Consider the following 20,839-nt stretch of genomic DNA (forward strand, 5'->3'; position numbering starts at 1 on the left):
TCTCCTTGTATCACAGCCGTGGTCTCCCTCTGGGGTGCTTTCCCTGCACTAATTCTCCATACAGGAGATCCTTTGGAATCCGACCATCAGCCATTCTCACGACATGCCTGAGCCAACGTAGACATTGCTGTTTCAGTATTCCAACTTGTTCTAGGACTACTCTATTTGGAACATTGTCCTGCCAGGTGATACCAAAAATGCTTTGGAGACAACGCATAGGGAACCTGTTCATCTTCCTCTCCTGCCGTGCACAAAGGGTCCAGGACTCACTAAAGTACAGGAGTGTGCTCAGGACACAGGCTGTATAGACCTGAACAGGCTAAACAACAGGACGTCCTAAAGGTAAGATCCCATTGTTTAGCACTAGAACAGAGCACATGAGCCCGATACACCTTGATGGCAGGTGGTGAAGCCAAGAAGGTTGGTGGAGGCACAAGATTTCCTTGCTCACTGGGTGGTTTAATGTAATCATCACCATCATACTATCTTAGAACTGCATAGCTGGAAGGGACCCTATAGAATGATCATTAAGTCCAGCCCTAGTCACATAGGCACCGTGGGCAACCGAACTCCCAACCGTTAAGCCCACAACTTCAAAGGCCCCTTCTGATTCACAAATCTCCAGGCAAACATTCTAGATTACTCTTTCCTCAGCCTCCGGCACTGAGAAAATGAAATCCATTGAGATCACATTTCTATTCCCGAAACCTTGAGGTGGGTTCACCCCAATCCAATGTGAGAAAGGATTCAACAGGTCGCTTAATCTAAGGACCCTGGCCAGAAATCTACTGGATTTGTATGCCAGTGAAACACAACTGGTGTAAATCTCACGGGAAAATTGCCAGAAGCCAGGATGTCTCACAGGTTTGGGCTGTTGAGCCCCAAACACTGCACAAGAGCAAACGCTTATGCTAACTTCTTAATCTGCAGCAATTCACCAACGAGATTTACATCAATTGAGTTATACCAGGAGGCAAAACTAATAGGACATTGGCCATGGTTTTTAACACTCTTCCTTCTCCTTTTTTGATATAGGATCTAAATATCCATATTTTTCTCTTGTTCCTTATTAATTAATTAGAGCCATGTTGATCCCACTTTTCTTCCTGAAAAACGTAAGGTAACATATAGAGTTTCCCACAACCCCATGAGACAGAGTGGGCTGACAGAAATTAACTGGGCCCAGAGTCACCCACAAACTTATTAGGGGAGTGGAGATTGAAAATAGGTTTCTCCTGTCCTAGACCATCACTCTAACCACCACACCACACTGCCTGTCCCTCTCAACACAGCCGAAAGTTTATAACTCCTAGAAGCCTCTGATCAAGTGTAGTCACTGTATCCTCAACCGGTTCTGCGAACTGGTAAGAGATGCAAAAAATGGTCTGAAGCTCAACATCAAAAAACTAAGATCATGGCCACTGGTCCCATCACCTGCTGGAAAATAGAAGGGGAATTTATGGAGCCAGTGACAGATTTTACTTTCTTGGGCTCCATGATTACTGCATATGGTGACAGCAGCCACGCAATTAAAAGACGCCTGCTTCTTGGGAGGAAACCAATGACAAACCTAGACAGCATCTTAAAAAGCAGATACCTCACCTTGCCGACAAAGGTCCGCATGGTCAAAGCTATGGTTTTCCCAGTAGTGATGTATGGAAGTGAGAGCTAGACCATAAAGAAGGCTGACCGCTGAAGAATTGATGCCTTTGAATTATGGTGCTGGAGGAGGCTCTTGAGAATCCCCTGGACTGCAAGGAAAACAAACCTATCCGTTCTAAAGGAAATCAACCCTGAGTGCTCCCTGGAAGGACAGATCCTGAAGCTCAGGCTCCAGTACTTTGGCCATCCCACGAGAACAGAAGACTCTTTGGAAAAGACCCTGATGTTGGGAAAGTGTGAAGGCAGGAGGAGAAGGGGACGACAGAGGATGAGATGGTTGGACAGTGTCATCGAAGCTACCAGAATGAATCTGACCCAACTCTGGGAGGCAGTGGAAGACAGGAGGGCCTGGCGTGCTCTGGTCCATGGGGCCACAAAGAGTCGGACACGACTAAATGACTAAACAACAAAAGAGATGATAACTAGCGAGTGGCCAGAAAAAGGAGCGGAAGATGCAACAGATGGGCTGCTGGTATTTACTAGACAAGGGTCTTAATACAGTCCTGAAATTTGCCAGGGTGGGGGAGAGGAATAACAGGAAGGAGCAGAAAATTGAGGCATGACAGCAGGAAACCAGAGCAGCACAATTAAGGCACTGGTGGGGCCAACTACAAAGGAAGATTAGAGGCGCTAAATCCATCTAAAATGGGCCGAACACTGCAAGCTTGGCAAGAACAACATAGGCAAGTGTTTGAGTAATGCTTACATGGTATTTACATGTAAAGACACGAAACTCAGGGTGGTGGAAAGGAGCTGAGCAAAAGTTTGGCAGAGGACAAATTTAGCCCACGGGCGAGAAGCAAGAGAGGAGAAATCCTACTTCAAGAAACAAAGTCCCAGTAAAGGAATCAGGAGGATCCTTGCCTCATTCCAACAGGGAGGCAGATCTACCAGAGCAGAAGGAGACAGTAAAATTGAGGACCGAATACTCCTCTAATTTTCTTTCTTTGTATCCGAGTGTTGCACCATTGAAAACTATGGGCATATAGGAAAGACCAGTAAAATTTAAAAGAAATCAAAATGTTAAGCTAATTAACTATTTTTGACCAGACGCGAGCTACTTCAATAGTGTTATCTCAGCCATTTGCTTTGCCTTCTTTCCTGCACATGGTGGGGCATAAATTGCATGTATGTAAGTGCTGCATGGATTTAATTTCTCCCCAGTCACAGAAAATGTGTCCCGTATTGAAGTAGCTCCATTTGACTTGATTATTCTTTGAGGAATAATCTTGGCCATTTGCTAGATCTTATTTGGTACATTTGGTGGGGCAGAAATGGCATGAACCTCTCTCACTGAGGAGGAAAACAAAAGATCCCCTCGTGTAGGAATCGAGCACCATCAGGGTTCAGCAGCACCCACCTTTGAGGAGCTACATGACTATCAAGAAATATCTTTTTTCATGGAAGAGCATTCCAAAAGATCTAAACAGTTCTGAAGACCACTGCCACCTTCTGTCTAACATAACTTTTCCGGACACGTTGGCCTTCAAAGGTCCCTCTTTTCATCTCCAACTAACAAAGCCAACAGCCACACCCACCAGGGATGAACAGAGGTCCCCACTACCGTTGCAACTCCGATTCTGCTGAGGTTTGATTCACAGTCTACCTTCTGCTTCAAATCGCAGTCAGTGATCAGCCCCTGACACAGGGGCTGCAGACTGATTCGGAGCCAGCGTCCACACACAGATATGATGCGTTGCATTTCGGCCCTCAGCCCCCCACCTTTCTTCGTATTCCCCTCTGTTCTTCCCTCTGTTATTATTATTATACAGAAACCCACATATACCACAGAAACATATTCTGGGTTTCATCGGGGTTGTTTCTATTTTGTAGCAACAAAAATTTCTGTGTGGAAGTGATCTAGCGCTATACTAGTAGGTATATCAAAACGTCAATGCAATGACTCAGCACTAGACTGGTTTATTAAAATTTAAAAAACAACAACAGAGCACTTGGAGAACCCATCACTGGGGAGGGTGTTCCTCCAGTCCCTAATCATCATGCCCCTACTGCTTATATTGTCACAACACGATCCACAGGCACATACACACACCCTGTTCCTTTTGCAAAAGGAAAAAACAAATCACACGAGGGGAAGTCTGTTCAAATTGTTCCAGCTTGGAAAAACTAGAAAACTCCAGTGGCAGAGAAAAGATTCTATGCCAGGAGCGAAAAGGCCCTAACTGATTCACATTGGCCTTTGCATCATGTGTTCAGTTTCTTAAAAATCAAATTAATCAGTTTTATAACTGAAGCACATTCCATGGCGTTTGACCACGAAGTTGCAGCCTCAGTATAAGAGCCAACTTGAGTGCGATAGGGTAATGCAACATGTAATGTAATAGGTAATGCCATCTTTGCCTCCAAAACTATTTTGCGTTGCCTGCTCCAAGAGACAGAGGTGATTCTTAGCTTACTCTTCGGCTGAGCTGAGAAGGGGGCTGGCTGGATGCTGGAGTTCCCTCCTGGCCCAAGACACAACAGAAGGACCAGAGGGGTGGTCATGCTTCCACAGGACTGCTTCGATCGCTTCGAGTTGAGACGAACAAGTCCCAAGTGTCCAGTGGGCTCTCCAAGACTCAACACCAGCTGCACCACGCTCCAAAACGTTTTAAAGCTTCTCCCCTACCCCATCCCAAAAAAGCACCATGTGGCCGAACATCCCTTTCCTTTTGGAGGGAGGGTCTGCCAACAAACCTACAATTCCCAGTAGTTGAACATGATTTGAAAAGGGAAATATATTTTTTCTTCAGCAGGGAAGCTCTGGAAGTCCATGGCAGCCTCCAAAACTCCTTGTGGGTGGCACAGAACCTATGACTTCAAAGCAACAGACTTCAGCCCCCCTGGCATATATGCAGGGACTGCATCAGGGGAGCCCCTTCTCAGGTGCTGCTTGCATGACATATGAAGATATGTCAACAAAGGTTTGTTCTTTAGTCGTTTAGTCGTGTCCGACTCTTCGTGACCCCATGGACCAGAGCACACCAGGCCCTCCTGTCTTCCACAGCCTCCAAGAGCTGGGTCAAATTCATGTTGGTAGCTTTGATGACACTATCCTCTGTCGTCCCCTTCTCCTCTTGCCTTCAAATTTTCCCAACATCAGAGTCTTTTCCAGGGAGTCTTCTCATGTGATGGCCAAAGTACTGGAACCTCAGTTTCAGGATCTGTCCTTCCAATGAGCACTCAGGGTTGATTTCCTTCAAAATGGATAGGTTTGTTCTCCTTACAGTCCAGGGGACTCTCAAGAGTCTCCTCCAGAGACTCCCGAATTCAAAAGCATCAACAGAGGTTACAGAGCCTTATCTGTCCCTCCGATGCCTTTGACATTAACAAATTCTCAAAAGCCAAGGAACTCTCTTCACGAATCCTTTCCTACCTCAAATAAATTGAGGAAGCACAGCTTGTGGGTCAAACCAAAAAACCACTCCCTTCCACATTCTTCACAACTCCACACAAGTGGGGTTTGAGCAAGTAGACCTGTCTTCAAAAGCTCCCATTAAAAAAATAGCAATTAGTCATTAATATGTCACAATGTTTTTGTCTTTTTAATTCCCCCCCCCCTTTGATTTTGGTCTAATATAACTTCACACAGTAACTCCAAGTGCTAGTCTTAGACGGCAAGCTTGCATATGAACTACCATAGAGTTAATTACCGTGTGCTTACTTGTGATGTGCACAGGACTGCATTGTTCTGGAGGCATTTTTGCAAAAGGAAATGAGAAAAATGGGATTGAGTTCTTTTCCACACGCTTGAAGGGTGCATCGCTTTTATTAGTTACGGCCCTTTATAAGTAATGCACTAAATGTAGATCATTCTCCTTTCAAGTTCATACTGAACAGGTGAGTTTCCACAGGTAAAGTAAATGTTTCTGGTCCCTAAACCCCAGAAAACTCCTCTGCTTGACCTCATTAACAATCTTTCCTTTAATGTTTAGTTTTTCATCCCCAGAGTTTTTTGTGGTCCTTAAATGCTCCAGAATAATTACAACAGATAGTTAAGTGAGAATTCAAATTACTTTTAAAGAAGTTGATTGTTATTATAATTCCTCCACTTTCACTGCATATCTACTGAGATATAGGACCCCCCTGCGACCCTGCTAGAGTTTACTTACTCTCTTGCTGGCTGGAAATGATGGGCACTGTTGTGTGACATAGCTTGAGAACAGAATATATTCAAATGCATACAGAAGATATTTAAATGCATACAAAAAGTGAAAACCTCTTTGTGTGTCAACTCAAAGACATCAACATAATCATCTGGTCAGACATCTTGAGGGAAGAGCGCTCAGACTGAAAAAATAGGGTCACCCTTACAACTACCAACTTCATTTCAGATCAGCGGTGTAGTGGCCCAAGAATTTACAGGGTCAACATTCTAAGATTTTTAAATAGCAGGGATTATGGCATTGCTCGTCATTCTCTTAGATTTCTTTATTCCTTCTAACCTTAGCTGCAAATCCTTCTCTGTGGTCTTCACTGTTGTGCCACTCAACATATAATATGGCTTCCTCGACAAGATTGTGAAGTTTCTTGCTGCTGAACATTTTGGCTTCCAACTCAAGGCCAATCTGTTAACCCAGACATTTCCTGGATTCTTTTCCCAATTCTTATTGCCCTCAGTTATTCTGGTTTTTAATTAACTGTTTTTAACAATTTTTAACCATTTTTATTGTTTTATCATTTTATTCTTGTGCACTGGTGCTTTATTGCATTTGTTTTTATCATAAACCACCTTTGAGATTTTGCATATGAAAGAGGTATAGAATTTTTCTTTTTTTAAAAAAAGAACTGATTAAAAATTCTGCTTTATACAGGAAGAACTGCAAGAAACATTTCATGCAAAACAGGTTGCAAACAGCAAAAACATAAATCTATATGTGTTTGTTTCTTATAAATCTGGATGTATCTTAATCGGGAAGCCTTGGTAGACAGGGTGATTCATGGAACACCTATGTAAGAAACAAACAAATTAAGATTTAGATTTTTTTTCTTTTTGTAACCTGTTTTTGAACCTGCGCAATCATATACAGTACCCTTAAGACCAAAAGTCTGTAGCATACATTTCAATCTCTTTTTTTTTGCAACGACCAGAAACACACGATGAAAAAAATGTAAGCCAAATCAGGATTGCATACGTAGCATAATGAACCTCATAAAAAGGTATGTGAAGAACTGTTTCCAGTTTGTGGCCCTCTACAGTTGTTTCCAGTTTGTGGCCAGGACCACCACCCCCCGGGAGGAGATTGACTGGCAAAAATGATAACCATACCATGATGAGCTGGCAATGAATTACAGTGGTGCCTCGCTTAACGAGCGCACCGTTTAACGACGAATCCGCATAGCGGTGTCACTTTTACGATTGCAAAAGCGATCGCATTGCGACGTTTAGATAGGCAAAAACTCGCATTGCGATGATCGGTAAGTGTTTTGCTTACCAATCTTCGCATTGCAATGTTTTTACAACAGCTGATTGGCGGTTCCAAAATGGCCGCCGAGTGCCCAAAATGGCCACCGCAAGTGTTTTCACGCCCTGCCCTCGCTTACCGAGGGCGCAAAAATAGCGGCGCTATGGAGGAACTTCACTGAACGGTGAGTTTGGGCCCCACAGGAATGCATTAAACTAAGTTTAATGCGTTCCTATGGGGTTTTTTGATCCGTTTAGCGATGTTTTTGCATAGCGACAATTAATACGGAACGGATTAACGTCGCTATGCGGGGCACCACTATAGGTATCTGACTGAGGAGTCAGTCAGGCTGGGAGTTCGAATCCCCGCTGAGCTTCCTGGAAGAAGAGTCAACTTGTCCCACGCCATCCCCGGCATTAATACTGTAAACCACTTTTGAATACTCTACACCTAGGAGACTCTGGAATCAAACTTCACAACAGGTCATTATTACGAAGACTGCTGAAATCACTGGGAGGGGTAAACTGCCAGTAATTAGAGTTCCTCCTTCAATTTGGGGCCCACATGATATGTGTGCAACTTGTCACACCGTGGGCAAGTTCGGTAAGTCCCAGAACTGAAGCAGGAACTCTTAAACCACCAGCGATCTACTGGTGCCAGTAACGCCATTACCTTCAACGGGCACGATTTATGCAGCAGGATTTTGGCCATAGAGTCATAGACCTGGGAGGGACCCCAAGGGTGTTCAACACTCCCTTAAAGCAGGAAAGCCACAGCTCAAAGGATCACCAAGGGCTGTCCATCAACCTCTGCTCATGGATCTCCAATGAAGGAGAGCTGACCACCTCCCAACATAACACACTCACTATTGAGCAGTTCTTTATTTTCCTAACTGGCCATTTGAACCCATGACTTCGGGTCCTGCCCTCTGGAGCAGCAAAGAGCAAGCTTTTCCATCCACCACAAAAAAGGCCTTCAAATATTTGAAGAAAGCCATTGTATTGCCTCTCAGTCTTCTCTTCTCCAGGATAAGCAGACACTGTTCCCTCAATCATTCTCTGCAGGGCTTCATTTCCACAACATTGACCCTCTTGGCTGTTCGTCTTTAGATAAACATATTCCAGTTTGTCAATACAGTGCTGCCCCGCTTAACGATTATCCCGTATAATGACGACTCCGCTTCATGATTATGTTTTTGCGATCACTTTTGCAATAGCAAAACGATGTTTGAATGGGCCTTTTTCGCTTAGCGATGATTGGTTCCCTGTTTCGGGAACCGATTTTTGGCTTTACTACGATTGTCCAACAGCTGATCGTCAGGTTTCAAAATGGCCACTGCTGTGCAAAATGGCCCTCCGCTGTTTTTAGGACTGATTTTTCGCTCTACAGGCACCGGAAGATGGCCACCCTATGGAGGATCTTCGCTGGACGATTAGGTATTTCACCCATTGGAACGCATTAACCAGTTTTTAATGCGTTTCAATGGGATTTTTAATTTTATTTGACGATGATTTCGCTCTACAGCGATTTCGCTGGAACAAATTAATGTCGTCAAACTAGAACTGAGACCCGTGAGAACACGGTTCAGATCCCTGCTCATCCACAGAAACCCCCTGGGATGTGTGGCAATGAGAAAAACCACTCTTGAACCATATCACACACACCTATTAGGGCTGCCGTAAATCAGAAGCCTGAGAGCACATAACAATTACTCTTCTTGATCTGGATACTATACTTCTATTGATGCAGACCAGCATTGTATTGGCCTTTTTTGCTGCCATGTTACACAACTGGCTTGTGGTTCGCTAAGCTGCCCAAGATCCTCTTCACATATACTCCTACCCAGAATCCCCGGTTACAAGATTTCCAGCATATACATCTGCACTTATCCTTGACAGATCTCTTTCACTGGGTCTTCTCCATCACAACATGTTCCAAAACAGGTTCCTCATGGATTCACCCAGCCTTTCTAAGTTCTCTGAGTTAAGACCTACACTCAGGGGATGTTAACCATCATGGCACCAAAGCGTAACAAGAGGCCACAACGGGCATGCTTGTATTTCTAACCACGGCACTATCCTCACTCATAAACAGGAAAAATGCAACTCAGAACGTAACTGATGTCCTTCTCGCGGCTGCTCAGAGGACAGGTTTCCAATTCAGGTGATGGATTGCCGCTCAGTTGCCTCAAGCGATCCTGTTGTGTCCTCTCCCAAGAAGATCTCACAGTTTAGCTAGCAGAAAAACGGGATGCTTTCCTAGCATGGCTACACTATGCTTCTCCGCGGTAATTCTACGTGTTTCATCTGGTGCAACTTTTTAAAGCTATCCTTCATCCTTACAAGGCAGAATACGGCGCAAATCAGCAAAATGTCACAAAGATAACAACCGCAAACTTGAGATATCTCATCTGGGTAAACTAAAGCAAGGAAAACAGAGGAATGGACTCACTTGGCCAAGAAAAATAAGCTCACAAACTAAGCCGCCCAGAAACTGTGGCTTAGATCTTGTTACTTAGCGTAGTAAGTCACACAACTAAGGTATACCCTCTGAATCAATGGAACTTAGGGGAGGAGCTGGCTCACCAAATCCCCACTGACTTAATGGACCTACTCTAGTGGTGACGTCCTACCAGAAGCAGCAGGATTTCAGCCGATAGGTCCCATAAATCCATATGACCCCGAAGGGCTTGGGAGGAGAACCTCTGTATTCCAGAGGAGCGGCAACATCACAGAGCGACCGTCCAAAACAGCCTTGTGGCATTTGGCAAATGTGTTCCACGGGGGGAGAAACTTCAACAAACCCTGCTGTGGGGCCCTCAAAGATTCCAAGTTTGATTTGGCAGAAGCTTCTATGCCCTTGGCCCGGTGGGGGGGGGGGGTGGAGGAGAGGAAGAAAACAGCCAGGTCAGCTTCTGACAACTAAAAAAAAAAAAAACAACCCAGTGGCTTGGAGGCACTTTAGAAGAACTTCGTGCAAGTTTTGTGCAGCAGAAGCTGGTGCGGGTGGCAGCGTTGCTAAGCCGGGGCGAACTCAACCCGCTCCGCTTGGAGCTGCTACCAGATCCTTCGCGGTTCCCCTTTGGATTCCCCCCTCCCCCGCTTTCATCAAGTGCAAGGGAAAAGTATATAACTTCGCACTTCTTAGCCCTGGAAGTTGCCGCACTAGCCTAGCCTGGGTTGCTCTTGCTACGGACGGAGCGCCCCGACCGCTCGCTCGGCCATGCCCAGCAGCGCATCTTTCTGATCACTTCTGTGTGTGTGTGTGTTTTTTTTTTCCTCTCCCCAAGCAGGGCACTCTTCACGTGCCCAGAGGATCCGGCTCAAAGCCCTGCCGATTCCGGCTCTAATTCGCCTCTGTTTGCTTTCCTTCCTCCCGCCCAGCCAACCCCATCGGGAAACCCGGGGTTCGATCCGGCGGTGCCGCAGCCTCCGCCACCGTCCCCCCCTCCTTGGTTTCGGAGAGGCACACTCCGCACATGGGCAGAGGACCTCTTTCTCCCGCCCAAGCCCCGCGGAGGTCCTAGCGACGGGGCTGAGTGTGTTCCCCCCCCCCCCGGCCGGCTTGCTTCCCGGGCGCCTTCCGACTCACCAGCGTCTGCTCGTACTGCAGCGCCCGCTGCTCCAGGCCGCCGTCCGCCGCCATCCCGGCCGCTTCTCCGGGCTCGCCCTCCCGGCCGCGGGACGCGCAGGCACCGGCGGCGGCGGCGGCGGCGGGAGGCTCGCCTCTTCTGCCCTCGGCGGCGGCGCTGCGCCCGGCCTCAGCTCCGCACCTCCTCCGCCTCCGCCTCCCGTCCGGGCTTCTCTCTTCCCACGCCTCCTGCACGGGGCGGAAAGGGACGGGCGGGCCGGCGGGGAGGTCCCCGCACGGTCGCTCCGCCTCTGGAGGTGGGGAAGGCGGCCGAGCTGCCCGGGGTGAGGACGATCCGGAATGGGTCGGGCTCCGGGTGCCCCAGAGGGGCTCCTCGCGAGTAAGCCCACCGGCGCCCAGATGCTGGAAAAGTTACTTTTGGGGGGGGGGAAGAGGACCGACTCTTACCCACCCCCACCCACACATTCTTTTCTTCTTCCTGGGTTTCATGGCGAAGCAAGGGGGGGGGGGGGAAAGCCGTGTGGCCGCCCCCTCCAGAGGGCTAAGAAACCCCAAAACTTGATTTTGAGGTATATATTTTTTTAGCCCAAAAGGTACGGGATCCTCCTAGTGGAAAAAAAAAGAGACAAATCTTGCGAATTAGGACAAAGAAGGGAGGAGGAGACCCTATGCATCTGGTTTGCCCTAAGTTCCACCCCTTCTGCCTCTCACCCCTGAATTCCATGTAATAATGATATTTAATTTCACATTAAGGCAGAGAAATATGAACCTTCCCATGGTTTTGCAAGGTGTGTTTCGCACTTGGATCGGCACATTCATTGGCCTTGAGTCCAACAGGAGCTGGGATCCGTTGAAAACACACCGGGAGTCCCATCAAATGGAGGTCTGTGCTCAAGGACTGTGTTTGGTAAATGGCTCATGCAAGCCATCCCTTGAATGGCTACAGGGAACCGACAAGGGGAACGAGTGCTGTCCATAGAGGTGGTCAGTTGGGCAATCCAAACCCTTTATGAATTCCCAAAGGTGGGATACTAAAAGAGTTCACAGGAATGTGGGTGGTGCTGCGGGTTAAACCGCAGAAGCCTCTGTGCTGCAAGGTGAGAAGACCAGCCGTCCTAAGATCGAATCCACAGGATGGAGTGATCTCCCGTCGCTTGTCCCGGCTCCTGCCAACCTAGCAGTTCAAAAGCATGCAAAAATGTGAGTCGATAAATAGGTACCACCTCGGTGGGAAGGAAATGTAGGACACATAGAAATGGGCTCAAGTAACAGGAAGATTTTTGTCAAATGTCAGAAAAACTTCTTGACTGTTAGAGCAGTACGACAATGGAATCCATTACCTCGGGAGGTGGTGAGTGCTCCAAGACTGGAGGCAGTCAAGAGAAAATTAGACAACCATCTGTCAGATCTGCTTTGATTTGGATTCCTGCTTTGAGGGGATTCGACTTGATGGCCTTATTGTCGTATGATTCTATGAAATGTGCTGTTTTTTTTTTTTTTGTATTTTTATTTTTTATAAGGGATAACAAAAAGGAAAAGGGAATTGGGATTGATGAGGAAGAGGGGAGACAATAACATACTTTCATCCATTCTGTACCTATTGCCATATCAAGATTTTAAATTATTCTATTTACTCTTTTCTGCCTTCTAGATTCAGTTCTCCTTTCAATATGTACTGTTCACAAGCTGCCTGTTGATTCAGTCCACTTGTTAAATAGATCCCATCTTTCTGCTGCCTTTTGCAGGGGATAGTCCTTCATAACTTCTGATAAAATGTCCATTTCGGCTATTTCCCGTATCTTTTCAATAAGATCTTCTTGTTTCGGTACCGTTGATCTTTTCCAATTTTTAGCATATAAAATTCTAGCTGCCGTAACTATGTATATAACTATATAATTCTTTGACTTATCTATATTTTCAGGTATCATACTCAATAAAAACAGTTCTGGGGTTAATGGCACTTTACAGAGCAATATCTGTTCCAACATTACATGTACTCTTTTCCAATATTGGTTCGCTACTCCACATGACCACCACATATGATAATAGCTTCCCACTTGTGATTCACATTTCCAACACTTATTTGATACATCTGTATACATCTTTGACAATTTTTCTGGGGTCATGTGCCATCTATAAAACATCTTATATATATTCTCTTTAAAGTTCACCGATCTTGTAAGCTTTATATTATTTTGCCATATTTTCAGCCATTGATCAATATCAATGTTATGCCCTATATTTTGTGCCCACTTAATCATACATTCCTTAACCATTTCATCTTGCATCTTAATTTCCAACATATAATTATACATTTTCTTAACAGTTTGTTCTTTTGAACCTAATAAAAGTTTGTCAAAAATCGTTTGCTCTAAGTAGAAGCCTTCTATTTTATCTTTTGTATATCTAGATTCTAGCTGTGCTCTAGGCCACCACTCTATATATATATTCTGTGACTCTAGCTCTTCTTTAGACTTTAGTTCACCATCCTTTTTTAATAGATCTTGATATTTTAAAAAGTTTGTTTTTGTCATAAGACTGGGTTGGATAAAGGCCTCTAACGGTGACACCCATACAGGTATTTTGTAATAAATTTGTTGTACAATTTTTCTCCACATTCCCAGTAAAGCTCTTCTTATCATATGTGAATTAAAAAATTTTTGTTCTTTGTCCTTTTTATACCATAAATAGGCATGCCAGCCTAATTGCAAATCATGTCCCTCCAAGCTAAGTAATCTATCATTTTCTAGAGTTATCCATTCTTTTATCCAATCTAGAATACAAGCTCTATAATACAGAACCCAGTCAGGAAGACCAAAGCCACCCCTCTGCTTAGCATCTTGCATTGCCTTAATTTTAATTCTTGGTTTTTTACCTTGCCATATAAATCTCATGATTATCTTATTAAATTCTTTGAAAAATGACTGTTTTAATATTATAGGGATTGACTGAAATAAGAATAGGATTTTTGGTAAAATAGTCATTTTAATTGCTGCAATTCTTCCCAACAACGATAGTTGTAATTTGCCCCATTTCTCCAAATTGTTCTGTATCTCCTTCATTAGTTTCATGTAGTTATCTTTGAATAATGTACTTGTCTTTTTTGTAATTTGTATTCCTAAATATCGAATTTTCTTCTCCTCATGAAAGTTTGTCTTCTCTATTAGCTCTTGTCTTTCATGTTCTCTCATGTTTTTGGTAAGTAATTTAGTCTTCTTTTGGTTTATTCTCATTCCTGCCATGTCACCAAAATTTCTTAACGTTGTCATCAGGTCCTCTATTGAATCCAATGGTTCTTCCAATATGATAACTAAATCATCCGCAAAGGCCTGGAGTTTGTAAACTTGACCTTTCACTTTTAATCCTTTCAATTCTTTTTTGTTTCTAATTTGTTCGTTTAGTATTTCCAGAGTCAAAATAAACAGGAGTGGGGAGAGTGGGCACCCCTGTCTAGTACCTTTCTGTATTTGAATTTCTTTTGATAGTTCACCATTGATTTTTACTTTTGCCTTTTGCTCCGTATATATTGCTTTAATTAATTTCATAAATCTTTCTCCAACCTGCAGTGTTTTCAATGTGTGCATCATAAAATTCCAGTCAAGATTATCAAATGCTTTTTCCGCATCCAAGAATATCATAGCCATCTGTTTCTCCGGGTGTACTTCATAGTATTCCAGGGCATTTTAAACTATCCTTATATTATTCTTCATCTGTCTTTTAGGGAGAAACCCAGACTGATCTTGATGTATCAAGTGGGTTAAAATTCTTTTCAATCTAGTTGCCAGGATAGTCGCATATATTTTGTAGTCCACATTCAACAATGAAATTGGCCTATAATTTTGTATTTCTTTACCTTCCGTGTTTTCCTTATGTATAAGAGAGATTGTTGCTTCAGTCCATGTTGCTGGTATTTTCCCTTCTTCTTCAATGCATTCTAGAAGCTTTTTAAATGGCTGGAGAAGCACCTCTTCCAGTTCTTTGTAATATTCTGCTGGTAGTCCATCTGGGCCTGGTGCTTTCCCATTTTTTTGTTTTTTAAGGGCTCCTGTAATTTCTGCATACGTTATAGGCTCATTTAAGGCCTGAATTTGTTCTTTAGACAATTTCATTTTATTGTGCTTCAACAAATATTCTTCCTGGGCTTCTCCATCCACTTCTTTTTTCTCATATAACTTCCTATAGAAATCTTCAGCAATTTTCTTTATTTCTTCCTGTTTGAATTTTTCTGTTCCCTTTTCGTCTTTCAAAGTTTGGATTATTGTCTTCTCCTTCTCTTTCCTTAATTTGTATGCTAACCATCTTCCTGGTTTATTTGCATTCTCAAAAAAATTTTGCTTTGCAAATTTGAACTTCTTTGCGGTTTCTTCAGTGAGCAATATATTTATCTGATGTTGTGTAAGTTTTATCTTCTCTATAAGTTCTTTGTTTGTTGGGTTTTGTTTCAACTGCCTCTCCTCTATGGCTAATCTACTTTCCAGAGTCGCATATTTTTTCTGTCTTTCTCTTTTTTGTTTTGCTGCAAATCTTATGGCTATTCCTCTAAAAAAGGCCTTACTTGCCTCCCATATCATAAACATTGAGATATCTGGTCTCATATTCTGTTTAAAGAAAAAGTCCATTTCTTCTTTTGCTTGTTTCTTAAATTTTTCATTTTTTAGATGTAATATATTCAGCTTCCAAGTGAATTCTCTTGTTCTACTTCCTATTTGTAACAAAATTGGGTTATGGTCTGCAAATGTATTCGGTAAGATATGTATTTGTTCCAACTCTTTCATTAGGTTTGTTGATATCCAACATGTATCAATCCTTGACCACGATTTATGCCTGTTAGAGTAGAAAGTATAATCCCTTGTTTTTGGATTACATGTTCTCCATGCATCCACCATATTTAATTCTTCTGCTAATTGTAGGAAATTTCTTGGAATTGTGCTTCTCTTCTTTCTACTATATTTTTCTGTTTTTGTGTCTAGTTCTCTGTCGAAAACAGCATTATAATCTCCAATTATGCAGTAATGATCATACTCTTTATTTGCCAATTCTCGCTGCAATTGTTTATAAAAGTTTTCTTGATTTCCATTTGGTGCATAAATATTGACTATTAGGAATTTCTTAGATTCTCTTTGGATTTCCACCATTACTATCCTTCCATCCTCTGAGGCAAAAATTAGGGAGGGCTCCCATTCCTTCTTAATAAAGATAGCTACTCCTTTTTTCTTTTTGCTCACGTCTGAAGCCGCAAATAGTTTTCCTAATCTTGGCCATTCTAATAATTTCAAATCCTTTCTTTTCACATGCGTTTCTTGGATGCATATAACATCAGATTTCTGTTTCTGCAGTTGTAGAAAGATCTTTTTTCGCTTTTGGGGTGAGTTTAGGCCGTTTACGTTTACTGATAAAATCTTCAGTTGTTTTCTAGTCATCTTGATTTAAATTACTATCCTTTTGTTTTTTCTTCATCATGCTTCTAGTACATCTTGGCTCTATTGCTTCTTGTTCTTCTGTCTCTGTTTCTGATTCTGCTTGTGATAGTTGGCTTTGTTCCTCTCGAGATCTTTCTTCTGATTCCTTGTTGTCAGTTTTTTTTAGCTTCTTCTCATTTTTTTCTATGAAGTTTTGTGCCTTCATCGGGGATGTTATGTTGTATCTCTGTGTATCAATCCGAAAAAATAGCCCTTCTGGTGTTAGCCATCTATATGAGATTCCATTTTGTTGGAGTAGCTGTGCCAAAGATGCATATTCCTTTCTTCTCTGTCTCACTTGCCATGGGATTTGCTTTAAGACATTAATTTTCTTGTCTTCTATTATCAATTGTTTTTCTTGTGAAGCCCTTAAAACCTTATCCCTGATTGCCTTCTTCGTGAATCTCAAATGTACTTCTTTAGGTAAATTATTTTTTCTAACATATGCTGTACTCACTCTGAAGGCTGCTTCCAGACCTTGGCGGAATTCCGCTACATCCATCTCTATTGCTGGTGCGAGGGCTTCACTCATTACTGTCTCCAAGTCCTCAGATCCCTTTTCTGGTACATTTTGGATTCTTAGCATCTTAAGAGCACGTTCCATTTCCAGCATTATTAGCCTGTCCTGGCATTGCCTTTGGTCTCTCTGTATCTGCTGTACACTTTCTTCAGCTTTATCTAGTCTGGTGTCTGTATTTTTCATTTTCCCTTCTATATCTTGTGTTTTAGTTTTGATTTGTGTTACCTGCTCCTTTGTCTCAGTCAATTCTGCCTGTATATACGTCATTTGGTTTGTCATTTCGGTCAATCGTCGATTAATTTGATCAAATCCTGTGGACAGCAGGTTCTGCATAGTGGTCTGCCATTCTTTATCAGACTTTTCTGCTTCCTGAGAGGTTAATTTCCCTAGTGCTGATGTTTGGGCTGGAGAGGTTCCTGGTGTTTGGGATTTGGGGTTGGGGTTTGGTCTCTTTGCAGCCATTATGAAATCAACCCCAGTTCAAAACCTACTATCAACCACCTTCCCTTAACCTTCCCAAATCTTTGCCCAATATTGTAATGTATATATATCACAGGTTTTAAAAAAAAATAAAAAAAATGGCACTTTAAATTTCAACTTCCATATACCACATCTCTTGAATTGTCCACCAAGTCCTTCTGTGAGGATCCAGGCTCCGTAGAACCCCAAAAGCCCAAGAGTTAATATCGTGGAGAGTTCTAGTGTCCCAGGGGTTTTTAACCAAACGGTTGGATGCGCTAACACAGCAGGGAATTCAAACCATATGCAGCCTCACCCAGATAAAAGGCAATCTTCCGGTATTTCCAACTTCTACTGTTTTTTCCAGAACCAGATTAGTAGAAAAGGATAAGAAGAAGAAACAAAGAAAGGAAGAAAAGAGATCTTGCCTTTCCCACCTCAATATTTCCACAGTTCAGTTTCGTTCTTGCTGCAGAATCTCTGAAGAAAAGGGAAAAAAGCTCCAAAGTCAATTAGGTATATAAAATCTGCCAATTTCTGCTTTCCTCCAGTAGGTGTCTTCCTCTCCTCACGCACAGTCTATCCAGTTCAATACATTGTACATCCACTTAACAGCGGCTTCTCCTTTCAGCAGACAAAGCAAGAGGGGGGGAAGTTTTCTCTCCGTAGAAATAAACCTGGCAATGATATTCTGCTTTCCTCCAGTAGGTGTCGTCTGCTCCCCCATACACAGTCTATCTAGCAGAGTCGATTGTACATTGTAAATCCGCTTAACAAAGTATGTGGCGGGGGGGGAAATTTTCCCCCCACAAAAATAACATGTCGTCTCAAAGCTTCGGTACTCGATCTGTTATTAAAAGTTCTGTCAAGTACTTTGCCACAGTCAAACAGGATCAGTCCACAATTATTTAGTTCATCAGCAATTCCCAGGCACAGTCTTATTTTTCTGACCTTGGCACGGTCCGGCCAGAGTTAGTTTCGCTTTTAGGCTAGTTCATTAAAATAGGACCGTGCTTCAAAAGATTTGCCGCTTCTAAGCTTTCTTTCGGTCTTATCTCTTTTATCAGTTCGTTAGCTTAAAAGGCTCCAAGTTTTATTTATTATTGTCCATTTTTAACTACAATCATCAGCTCTCCTCTTTCCTCGGAAATTCCGGAGTACTCACTGCTTTTTGTCACCAAAATGGCGCTTCCGTTCCAGCTTGTGCCTCGTGGATCTCTTCAGAGGGAAAAAAAGACAGGCCGCCGCCCCTCAATTCTTCCTCCGATGCCCACGTTCGGTCCAGAAGAACTTCTCCTAGCTCTTCCCCCACCCTTTTGATCTCCTAAGGGTGCCAAGCTGGTCGGTTTTCGGCATTCCTCAGGAGCTTCACCCGAGTGCAGCCAAACAGTGCAGTGACAAGCTCCGCCTCCTGAAATGTGCTGTTGAAGGAGAGTTTTACAGCGAACATGGACACTACAAATAAGTGGATGCTGAATCAAAAAGCTTGAACTTTTTTGAGAAGGAAAAAAAATGACTTAAACTGAAGCTATCATTACTTGGGGCCTATCAGAAGAAGACAAGTCTCACTAGAAAAGACAATGGTGGGGAAAGTGGGGAAGAGCAGGAAAAGAGGAACGCCAAATAAGAGATGGGTTGACTCAATAAAAGAAGCCACAACCTTGACTTTGCAAGAACTGAGCAAAGAGCTGTTAACATAAGGTTTTGAAAGTGACTAAGTCATAGGTAAAGGTTCCCCTTGACATTTAGTCCAGCCGTGTCCGACTCTAGGGCATGGTGCTCATCTCCATTTCCAAGCCATAGAGCCAGCGTTTGTCCGAAGACAGTTTCCATGGTCACATGGCCAGTGCGACTAGACATGGAACACCATGACCTTCCTACCGAGGTGGTACCTATTTATCTACTCGAATTTTTACATGCTTTTGAACGGCTAGGTTGGCAGGAACTGGGACAAGCTACAAGGGCTCACTCCATTGCATGGATTCGATCTTACGACGGCTGGTTTTCCAACCTGGCAGCCCAGAGGCTTCTACAGTTTAACCCGCAGCGCCACCACCCTAAGTCTGAATCTGATGGCACATAACTACAATTCACCGTGGCGATTTGCCCCGTATGACAAATGCCAGTAGGTGTTAAACAAAGGAATTATGCATAGAGTTCCTACTCCTGTCCTCTGAAGATGCCGGCCACAGAGACTGGCGAAATGTCAGTAAAAACAACCTTCAGAACACGGCCAAAGAGCCCGAAAAACCCACAACAACTATCAGTTCTGGACGTTATTCGTGGCGGTATAATTCTACACGGCACAGCAGCCCCAAGCTGTTCAGTGGGAACAACACAGCACTTCTGGAATTCGGAACTCTGTACCACAAGACCGTTCGTTGGAGAATGGGTGGTGGCAAGACGATGGGAAAGAATTGGAACTGAGAAAAGTCTGCCATAAAGATGTCATTGGTGTTTTATGCCTTCACGAAACCAGCCACATCTATAATGGGACTTCAGTGAAAGGCTGAGAGAGATGCACCAGCTGAGGCGTCTGGTGATTGCGTGTGACGAAGGGCCTTTTCATTTCTGGAACATTTTCCCCTGTTTGCTGGAACAACATTTTGCATGAATTGTGGAGAAATTTCAAAGCCAGGCGTTAAATAAGATCTCTGCCTGGTTTGAAGATGGTGTGGGAAATTCTTATGCAAGAAATTTTTATCTCGGCCTTTCTAAACTCTTGTTTGGATGACGGCTGTCCATGAACTGGAAATGTCCTTCCCAGTTTTATCCTTCAACCCTGTTTTCCCGAAAATAAGACCTAACCTGGAAATAAGCCTTAGTAGGATTTTTTCAGGATGCTCGTAATATAAGCCCTACCCCCAAAATAAGCCCCAATACAGTGAAACCCCGCCCTTCACCCTTGTGCAGCAACCAGAATATGACAGGACTGCATTTGAATAAATATAGATGGTTGTACATAAAAAAAAAAAATATCCCCTGAAAATAAGCCCTAATGCATTTTTGGAGCAAAAATTAATATCAGACCCTGTCTTATTTTCGTGGAAACACGGGTACCTCCAGGTGGGGCAGGCGTAGGGAGCCTTTTGCTCCCATTATCTCTAGCAATTGAGCATGCTGGCTGAACTTCCTGGGCCTCGAAGTCCAGAAATCTGGAGAGCCAAGCTGATGTCTAAGGCAAACAGCGCGTGTTCTGAGATATTTAAGGACAGAGTTTAGCTGTTCCATTTCTCCAGTGAGTTTCCATGACCAAGTGGGAATTCGAACCCAGTTCTCCAGAGTCCTAGTCCATCACTCTATTCAATACACCACAGTAGAACAGTGGGGGGAAAACACTTCCTTTAAAATGTGGGGGAAGGCAACCGTGGAGAAGATAAAGAAGCCTTTCTTCTATCCATCGTTCGTTCGTTCGTTTAGTCGTGTCCGACTCTTCGTGACCCCATGGACCAGAGCACGCCAGGCCCTCCTGTCTTCCACTGCCTCCCGGAGTTGTGTCAAATTCATGTTGGTTGCTTCGCAGATACTGTCCAGCCATCTCATCCTCGGTCGTCCCCTTCTCCTCTTGCCGTCACACTTTCCCAACATCAAGGTCTTTTCCAAGGAGTCTTCGCTTCTCATCAGATGGCCAAAGTATTGGAGCCTCAGCTTCAGGATCTGTCCTTCCAGTGAGCACTCAGGGTTGATTTCTTCTATCCATAAACCTCCAGAATTCTTGGATTACAATTCTCATGATCATAGCA

At 43.5% G+C, this 20,839-nt stretch overlaps 1 protein-coding gene across 2 annotated transcripts in view; it reads right to left on the bottom strand.

The window, feature by feature from the left end:
- Positions 1-10,949, bottom strand: part of CLCN2 (chloride voltage-gated channel 2) — a 101,926-nt gene extending 90,977 nt beyond the window's left edge. For both annotated transcript variants that reach the window (XM_072996271.2, XM_072996270.2), the window contains exon 1: positions 10,659-10,949. In XM_072996271.2, coding sequence (XP_072852372.2) covers positions 10,659-10,712 — 54 coding nt within the window. In that variant the 5' untranslated portion in view covers positions 10,713-10,949. The remainder of the gene's footprint in view (positions 1-10,658) is intronic.
- Between the last annotated feature and the right edge of the window lie 9,890 nt (positions 10,950-20,839).

This window comes from Pogona vitticeps, chromosome 3 (assembly GCF_051106095.1).
Source record: "Pogona vitticeps strain Pit_001003342236 chromosome 3, PviZW2.1, whole genome shotgun sequence".
NCBI lineage: Eukaryota > Metazoa > Chordata > Lepidosauria > Squamata > Agamidae > Pogona > Pogona vitticeps.